Raw genomic sequence first — 10,220 nt, 5'->3', positions numbered from 1 at the left:
TGAGGCGCGGAGGAGGAGCGTGGATGCGGGCAGGTCTGGCAGCGGCGAGCGTGAGGTGGGGAGGAGGTGTGGCGCGCAGCGTGTGTTGAGCCGTGAACAGGGCCAACCAATCAGAAGCCGATTAATCGATTATTTAAAAAGTTGACAACTTTTTCAATAATCGATTATAATCGATTATGTCGATTAGTTGTTGCAGCCCTAATCTGAAAGCATCCGAATCCGAAATGTCGGATTTGGAACGGATTTCGTTTAAATCCTGTGTGTGCACTGTTAACATTTAAACGGATAAAAACAAATTAAGAAAAGGATTTTAATGTCCCTTTAATAGTAAAGACTAGAGCACAGCAACCAGAAATGACAAATGTGCCAATTCTGCTACCCTACCTCAAGTTGAATTTTCAGGAATTCGTCCGAATCCCAATTCCGAATCCGACACGAATTCCGAATCGGATACGAATCCGATTCCCGAAACGAAACACATATAGGATCCGAATTCCAAAAACGAAATAAACAAAATCCGAAACGAAAAGAAACAAAACTCATTTTTAGCCGCTGCAGATGTCTAATGCTTATATATATTTTGGTAATATAGATATAAGAAGTAATGTGTCTCTAGAACAGCCTTTCTCAACCAAGGTGCTGTGGCATACTGGTGTGTTTTCTGGTTTTCTCATCGGTGCCTTGAAATTTTCACACAAAGTCATGCCTCTGATGTTAAGAAGGTTCCTGATGTGAAAGCTGGGACTCTGATGTGAAGGGGAGGGTTGGCTTTTGATGTGAAAGGAGGTTGTATTGTTAAGGGGACTTTGATGTAGGGGGGAAGTATATTTTTACTTGGTTCCCTCTCCTTAAAATCCATACCAGACCCATATCTTGTATAAGGGTTTGGTATGGATTTTGGAGAACCACATGTTGGTTTTTTACATTTAATGACTGGGTGCTTTGAGAATATGCATACTTTTAAAGGGTGCCCTGACTGAAAAAAGGTTGAGAAAAGCTGCTCTGGAAAATGGTACAGTTGGTGCACAATGCAATGCCTGCTTTTTATGTACTGTAGGTCCGTCATGTGACAATAGAAGTAACTGTTTAATGTGCTCTTCATTGCAGGAAGCCCTGATTATGGCTAGCATGGATCATCCCCACCTGGTTCGCCTTTTGGGAGTCTGCCTGAGTCCCACCATTCAGTTAGTTACCCAGTTGATGCCTCATGGATGCCTCCTGGATTATGTCCATGAACACAAAGATAATATTGGCTCTCAGCTTCTTCTCAACTGGTGTGTCCAGATAGCAAAGGTAAGGAGCAGGTATTACACAAAGGCCAAAATGCTAATGAAAAACGAGCAGACAGGTAACAATTCCACATCTTCCATTCCTGTTATTTGTGTACTATTTGGCATATTAGAGATGCAATTTATGCTATGGCTAAATGAGATCAAATATAGCTGTGTTCTCTCCACAGGGCACCACACTATTTACTGTAAACTGAGTCTGCATGTGCCCTTTTATTTAAAACAAAGGTATGGCCACTGGAAGGCCTTACTGCTGCCTAATAAATGGGTATTTTGTATATGTTTCAGATATGCATGCTATCAGCTTAAAGTACAGTATATCTGCAGCCAAAGCTTTTTTTTATTTTGTATATGATTGATTATATAGGGAAGAGTTACAACCTTTGTCAAGTTTTTTAGCCATCTCTGTTCCATTGGGAAGATTTACCTTCACTTCCTGTCTTGCAGACATAAAAGGAAGTGAAAGGAAACCTCTCTAAAGAGAGGGAAATGTCCTCTTAAACATATGTCACTAGTCTACATATTAACGTACCTACGTATTATAAATATCCCCATTGGAAAATATCCCCTCTATTCCTGTTATGGTGACAACTAAAAATGTTAGATATTCCCTTAATTTAAGTCTTGGTTATAATGCTCACCAGCACAGAGAGATTAAACCATCGTGTTGGGAGAACGCACACATGCGCTATTGCACTGTTAAAATTGCAGCTCATATGCAGCTCTGTGCTGTGTGCAGGGCCGTACCAAGCAGCTGCCGGGAAGGACAGGTGCTGTGTGTGATTAGTACGCAGCCCAGGTCTTTCTCTATGGGGCTAAGCAGCCGTACGTCCCCCTACGCTGGCCCGCCCTGCACGTCCGTAATGGATCCTGTATGCTTCCCGGCCAGAAAACCCGCACCCCTACGGACCTGCAGTTGAGGTGAGCGTAGGGGGGTGTACGGGCGCGTAGCCCCATAGAGAAGGACAGGCACACAGCACCTGTCCTTCCCGGGAGCTGCTGGAGTACGGCCCTGCACGCAGGACGGAGCTGTACGTGTGGGCCGATTCGTGTGTGAATGGGGCCTTATAGTGAAGATCTAGAACTGTGCCTAAGCAGTAGTCTAAAAAATTAACTTTTTGCTTAAATTCCTGCTGACAAATAGTAATGCACTTCCTGGTGTACGAGGGTGCCTGGGCAATCCTGTGTCTGCAGCCTCTTATTTGTACAGTATATCTGCAGTGTAAGATTTATGGCATGGCTGTCCCTGATTTATACTCGCAGGAGATTTGAAAAGAGATTGGTGATGTCACTACTGTGATACTCATTATTCTCCTTGCTGGAAGCTCTGACTTGATAAAGCAAAACCCTGCCTCTACCAAGATGGCTGCTTCCATATATATAATACGAAATCACCTGCACTCCATACAGCATACAGACCTTGAGTAAGAGGTTGGTGCTTGAAGTGACAACACGGATGGCGCTGTGTCAAATACAGTCCATAATAGAAGTCACCAGCACTCGATGATACGTGCAAGAAGTAAAGCACTTTTTATTCAATCATCACATGCTTCAAACAGCCAACGTTTCGGGGCCACGGAGAGTCCCTTCTTCTGGGCGACATAGTGGGGCCATGCAGGGTATGTAGACACAGTGCAGAACAAGTCATGGTCATAAGGAAATGATCAGTTGCATGGAGACCATAGGCAATACTGGTCACCCGTTTGTGTTTGAGCACAGTTCAATTGCTTTTTAACCCTTTCATCACTCTTTTCAAGCTTAAAAAATAATGTTGACTTTAAATACACTATGAGGGAAAATAAATCTGATTCATATGAAAGAAATTGTGGTTCAGTTTGTAACTTGTAAATTTCAGTAGACATAGGGAAGTTATATTTGTTGCACAAGATATTGTTTCAGGGAAATGAGGATTACTTAGTGAGTATTATACGGTGATACCAGTGATATAGTTTTCATTTTAATTACAATATAACGCATGTTAGATAGAGACCCATCTGTCATTAGATAAGATTCTGACAACTGTGGCTGCAGCTCATGCAGGAGAGCGCGAGGCAGGTTGAAGAGCTTGAGGTAGGGATTGAATAAACTTTCCTTTTCTCATTACCCTGCAATAAAAGCTTACAAGCTGGGACTTGTTTACAAGATCAGATCAAATGCAAACAGTGTGACATCTCTGTTTTGTGTGGGATCTGGGAGTCCGGCCCCTACGGTGAAATCCCGGTGTGCCAAAGCCTGTTTCCTGAGAAACCAAAGCTGTGTCTTGGGAAGGCAGTAGAGAAATACTTTGCGATTCTCCGTGGCGCTTGTAATAAAACAGTATGTGAGCTAATTAAATATTGATTTTCGAAAGCTACTTATCCAACAACTGCAGTATACACACAATAAATCTAATTCTGCTGTGCTTAACACAAAGTATTTAGACTCTTGTTCTGTGGTAAATTAACCGTGTTAACTCTTAACATAACAGAAGGAACATGCAATCTGCAAATCTGAAAACTTTGTTGAAGATGAACGGATTTGTAAAGAAATCCCAAGGGAAATGGGGAAAAACTCAATTTTGTATACATTCAAATATGAAGGTATTTTTAAGCTGTCATGTAGTTAATGGATATAACTATTACTAAATGCCCTATATGAAAAATATTTCATCCACTGCACACTAACTGAAATTTGAAGTCAGAACTGGAATACTTGCAATGGCCAGCAAAATGTGAAAGAGGGGACACATACAGAGGGTATTGATGCAAAGGGTCTGATTTTCTGAATTTGTGAGCTTGTCTGCCTAACTGTTGACCTGTAGCAGCTTACAAGCTTACACATTCAACATACTCTGATCTACTTAACCTGAAAAAAATGTTTACATGCTCATGCGTAAAATATATGAACATATTTTGCTTAGAATTACCCACACATAAATAAGCTGAAGTTGAATTTGTCACTATGGTTGTAACACCTTGTTCCCAAGCTTCCATCTTCACACGTGACAGGACTAGGCGATCAGGGATGCCAGGACTGATTCACTTTGCAATGTATTCATGAAATTTTAATGCAGGATTTATTTCTTAATTAATTTGTTTTTAGGCTTAGACAGGTGTCCTTTTAATGAGTTAGGAATTAACTATCACCGCCTTATATTGAATTTGAAATCATTTTTGTTATGGATCTACTTATGAAAAAAATATACAGTCATGGGCACCCCTGCATTTCTGTCAGATAATGCACCACTTCGCGCAGACAATTGTTGCAATTACAATTGTTTAGGCATTCTCATGTTTATTTATTTTGTATGTATTGGTATGACACTAAAACTGAACTGGACAAAATTATTGGCACCCGCAATTAATATTTGGTAGCAAAGCCCTTGGAAAAAATTACTGAAAACAATCGCTTCCGTAACCATCAATTAGTTTCTTACACCTCTCTACAGGAACTGTGGACCACTCTTCTTTTGCCAACTGCTCCAGGTCTCTCAGATTAGAAGGGTTCCTTTTCCCAACTGCTGTTTTGAGATCTCTCCACAGGTGCTCTATGGAATTTAGATCTGGACTCATTGCTGGCCAGTCCAGTACTCTCCAGCGCTTTGTCTGAAACCATTTCTGTGTGCTTTGGGTCATTGTCCTGCTGTAAGACCCATGACCTTGGACGGAGACCAAAATTTCTGACACTGGGCCCTTCATTGCACCCCAGATTTCTTTGCTAGTCTTCAGATTTCATGATGCCATGCACACAGCCAAGACATCCAGTGCCCGAAGTAACAAAGCAACCCCAAAACATCAGTGAACCTCCACCATGTTTGACTGTAGGGACTGTAGTTTTTTCTTTAAAGGCCTCATTTCTTTTTCTGGAAACAGTAGGATGATGGGCATTACCAAAAAGCTGTAATTTTGTTTTGTCTGTCCACAGCACATTCTCCCAAAAGGATTTTGGCTTCCTCAGTTAAGTTTTGGCACACTCCAATCTGGCTTTTTGACGTTTCTGTGTCAGCAGTGGGATCCTCCTGGGTTTTCTACCATAGCGTCCCTTTTCACTCTGATGGTGATGTATGGTGCGAGCTGTACCCTGTGCCTGAAGGTCAGCTTGAATTTGTCTGAAAGTTGATCGAGGGTCTTTATCCACCATTTGAACAATCCTTCATTGCAATCTTTGATCAAGTGTTCCCTTTCGTCCACGTCCAGGGAGATTAGCTACAGTGCCATGGGCTGTAAACTTCTTGACAATGTTGCGCACAGTGGACACAGGAACATTAAGTCCTCTGGAGATGGACTTGTAACCTTGAGATTGTCCATGCGTTTCTTGCAATTTGGAGAAGGTGCCAATCATTTTGGCCAGTCCATTTTTGGAGTTTTGCGTGGAATGTGTCAGCTTTGGCTTTTTTTTCTGCACTTTTTTTGTGTCATACCAATACAAACAAAACAAATAAACATGAGAATGCCTAAACATTTGTAATTGCAACAAAGCGAAGTGGTGCATTATCTGACAGAAATGCATAGTGGCAATATTTTTCGCCATGGCTGTACTTGTAATAGAAATGTGTACAGTACAATTAGATGCGCTTAACATAACTCTGTTGCTAGATTAAAAAAACTAAAATTGTCCACCTTGTAAAAATATAAAAAATAAAATAAATAATACTCAACTGTTCCACCATCTATGAACTCACTTGAACAGCTAGTATTGCTAATTAATTTTCAGCATCTGACATACTTACACAAGTGTTTCCTATAGTGATGTAGAGTGGTGGTGAAAGGAACCACCAAGGGGCACCAAGCATTCAAAATTCCAGAAATTGTCAGATGTTTTAGATTTTTCAGCAAGCTTTTTTTTGTAGTTCTTACAGAGGGAGAAAATTGGGTCGACTTATATATTTGTTTTAACACAGCAACAGAATATCTTTAATATGATATATTTATGAGCACTCCCAATAGAGTATTTTAGGTCTAAATGGACCCTGGTGGGCTGAGTCAGTATCTGGCTCATTATATGTCTTGGATACTCCAAAAGCCAGATCTCCCTGTAATGATTCCCAATTTTGTTCCTGTCCCACTGAGAGTTCTAGGTGTTCCACCCGACTTAGTGTGTTACAATACCTTGTATTCTTCAAAGTATAAAATAAATAAAAAAAGCAAACCACAGAATATGATCTCCTCATAATGACCACAGTAGGTGTGCAGACCCAGAAACTCTAACATAACATTCCATCAGTAGAGCCTTGAGTAACAGTTCATCAGGAACTGTCAGGTAGCTTTTGATTCCATCATCAAATTCAAGGCTAGAATATCAGGTTTGGGTGAATTATTGTACTTTTGAATGAGTATACCCCACATCTTACTATCAATAGATATGCTCGCTACTTTGATCCACTGCTGTAGCACCACCAGTGCACTGTGCCTTAACACAAAGTAGCTAGTCGCAAGGTGGATACACTGTTACATAGGTTACAGTGTGCATAAGTAGTAATATTCTAATAATATCTTCAGGAAATGTTGATAATTGCCTAAGATCTTTTGGGGGCTATGGGACAGGAATGCTGACAGCAAGGTGTGCCACCTTTTAAGCCTGTTACGGTTAGCGAGCAGCTACACCAACTCTACCCAACCCAGTAAGACCTGTAAGGCAATAGCCCCTAAAGAACAAAGTGAAGCGGTTATTTTTGATCTGAATAATTTTAGCATGGCTGGCTGATGAGTGCATGTGCTTTTATGTCCTCTACATCCTTCCTAGTGTGCATTTGCCAACAGTATTCATTGCAGCATGTGTTTTGTTTGCTGCCTCCATCTACAGATGTTACAGAAGTGTTTGGAGGATGAACACTTCCCGTTGTGTCTAGGATTAAAATGTAATGCTGCAGTCCATGATACGACGGATGAAATTATATTAGGTAAACAGCAGGGAGACATAGAGGATACCATTCTGTGTCCCTTCTACTGCTGTCCCCACTGGTTATGCTGGGTTAATTAGTATTGTGAGTACCACCATGTCATAAGATTTTCTCTCTCATGTTTATCGTTCTAATAAATAATTACTATGTTAGACCTCAAGGTCTTTAATTGCCATCTATCGCTGACTTACTTATTTATATATATTTATTAATTCTAACCTGGTAATATCCCTTTGCATATACTCACTCAGTCAAGTAACTCTAGCCCTCAGACACTTTAACACTTCTCCCTCATTAGATTATACTCTGCAAGTCTTCCTTCTGCCTGCAGCTGCTATGAAATATCTTAGTATAGAGATGTCCCAAGCGCTCTGAGCAAATCTGTTATTAGACATACATTAAAGAGAGAACCAGACATGGAAGAATCTGAGTTTTCAGGCTTTAATTGCTATAATTGTGTAGACTTACTTATTACAGATTTATGGCCCCCTTATTTAGTTTTAGCTACTTTTCTTGAAGCAGATACTTTAGCTGGAGCTTCTTCAATCAATTGCAATGTATAGGGTGTAATCCTTCATACTGCATTTGAATGTATTGCCTTGCAAAGGCCCATTCAAGCATAATAATGGGACCCCTCAACACCAAAGTGCAACTTCAGTCATAAGGAAGAACAAGCTTGGCTGTACTATTTCTGTGTGAACTGGTGACCATTTTGTATGTATATCATTACCAGAAAATGAAACAGGTCAACTTGTACTTTATTGGCAAGGATGTCTCTTATTAAACCAAGTTGTCATTCCTGAAATCTTCCTTCTTTAGTCTAGCACCTCTAGCAACATTAATTTGGGCTTGATTTTAGAGCTTAACCTTTACTTATATGTTAAGAGTTTTATGTTATTTACTGTATACTGTCTCCTTATAAGTTAATATTTGACTTAAAGCAGAACTAAGGTATACATATTTTGTAATGCAAATAGTGAAATTGCAAGTTAAACATTGTGCATGCATGCATACCTGCTTTTCTATTCTACCTTATGTAAGATCCATATTTTAAATGATCTATATGCCATTGTGCCTAGTCCATTTTTCTGAATTAGAGGTAGGTGGTGAGGGTGGTGCTACCATGATAAGAAAGTGATGAAATTGTCTCTTCACAAGAAGGTAACTGTATGAATTACTTTACTTCTTTGCCAGGAATCAGGAATATAATATGGCATTTGTACTCCTCCCTAATCCTTCCTGTCTCCTGCTTTTTATCAGTCACTTCAGTTCTGTAGAACACAAGGCAAGACTAGGAGGGGCCATATTGTTATGTGCAGTGATAGTCCCTTATGGAAATATAGGAGCATTCTGACATACTAAGAGGGAGGTGTGAAAAGCCTATAACCTCTGGGCTGTGACGCCAGAGGAGCTGAGGTTGTAGAGAATTTGAGGCCCCATGTCACTATAGCACCTGGGTGACCCTCTGAAAATGCCACAAGACACATAGTTATTAATCACTAGGCACACTCCTTCTTTGACATTTTGTTGATAAACCCACTATGTTTCCAGAGGGAGAAAGGCAGGTACCCCCTTGGTTCCATTCCCTCCGGTCTGATCTTGCAGCCCCATATCTTTCCTTTTAATCCAAATCCAATTGCAAATTTTTTCTGCTGCATTTGATAGGCACATACTTACTTATTAGAGGCAGAGACCCCCCACTCCCATCTTCTTCAGGTGGTTGGTTGTAGATGCAACAAAACCCCTGCATCCCACTTCTACAGGGAAAATCTTGGTCATTCAGCCATCTGAGAGCTTCATCTGTATTTTCTATCAAGAGACCTAAATGTTTTATTTCCACCACTAAAAAAATTTTCATTGATTACTGCATATACATTCATGGTTATATAAACATTTGGATGCTGGGGTTGAAACACAGACATTGTATAACAGGGTGACAAATGACAAACTTCTGTGGGTGCCTTTACCTATAGGTATGCAAATTCTGTATATGGAGCAGCTATCAAAATTCTGTTGCAGGCTCGTCCTTGCTAATTTTGCCTCTTGCCACACTACAACAGCTTTTCTTTAATGTCTGAAACCATTTCTGTGTGCTTTGGGTCATTGTCCTGCTGTAAGACCCATGACCTTGGACGGAGACCAAAATTTCTGACACTGGGCCCTTCATTGCACCCCAGATTTCTTTGCTAGTCTTCAGATTTCATGATGCCATGCACACAGCCAAGACATCCAGTGCCCGAAGTAACAAAGCAACCCCAAAACATCAGTGAACCTCCACCATGTTTGACTGTAGGGACTGTAGTTTTTTCTTTAAAGGCCTCATTTCTTTTTCTGGAAACAGTAGGATGATGGGCATTACCAAAAAGCTGTAATTTTGTTTTGTCTGTCCACAGCACATTCTCCCAAAAGGATTTTGGCTTCCTCAGTTAAGTTTTGGCACACTCCAATCTGGCTTTTTGACGTTTCTGTGTCAGCAGTGGGATCCTCCTGGGTTTTCTACCATAGCGTCCCTTTTCACTCTGATGGTGATGTATGGTGCGAGCTGTACCCTGTGCCTGAAGGTCAGCTTGAATTTGTCTGAAAGTTGATCGAGGGGCTTTATCCACCATTTGAACAATCCTTCATTGCAATCTTTGATCAAGTGTTCCCTTTCGTCCACGTCCAGGGAGATTAGCTACAGTGCCATGGGCTGTAAACTTCTTGACAATGTTGCGCACAGTGGACACAGGAACATTAAGACCTCTGGAGATGGACTTGTAACCTTGAGATTGTCCATGCGTTTCTTGCAATTTGGAGAAGGTGCCAATCATTTTGGCCAGTCCATTTTTGGAGTTTTGCGTGGAATGTGTCAGCTTTGGCTTTTTTTTCTGCACTTTTTTTGTGTCATACCAATACAAACAAAACAAATAAACATGAGAATGCCTAAACATTTGTAATTGCAACAAAGCGAAGTGGTGCATTATCTGACAGAAATGCATAGTGGCAATATTTTTCGCCATGGCTGTACTTGTAATAGAAATGTGTACAGTACAATTAGATGCGCTTAACATAAC

At 40.6% G+C, this 10,220-nt stretch overlaps 1 protein-coding gene across 1 annotated transcript in view; it reads left to right on the top strand.

Moving 5' to 3' along the window:
- Positions 1-10,220, top strand: part of ERBB4 (erb-b2 receptor tyrosine kinase 4) — a 160,522-nt gene that overhangs the window by 73,689 nt on the left and 76,613 nt on the right. Inside the window, exon 7 of the mRNA XM_018563608.1 lies at positions 1,108-1,293. Coding sequence (XP_018419110.1) covers positions 1,108-1,293 — 186 coding nt within the window. The remainder of the gene's footprint in view (positions 1-1,107; positions 1,294-10,220) is intronic.

The sequence above is a fragment of the Nanorana parkeri genome, unplaced genomic scaffold (assembly GCF_000935625.1).
Source record: "Nanorana parkeri isolate BGI_ZX_2015 unplaced genomic scaffold, ASM93562v1 scaffold680, whole genome shotgun sequence".
Classification (NCBI taxonomy): Eukaryota; Metazoa; Chordata; class Amphibia; order Anura; family Dicroglossidae; genus Nanorana; species Nanorana parkeri.
This window is presented reverse-complemented; position numbering and strand designations above follow the sequence as displayed.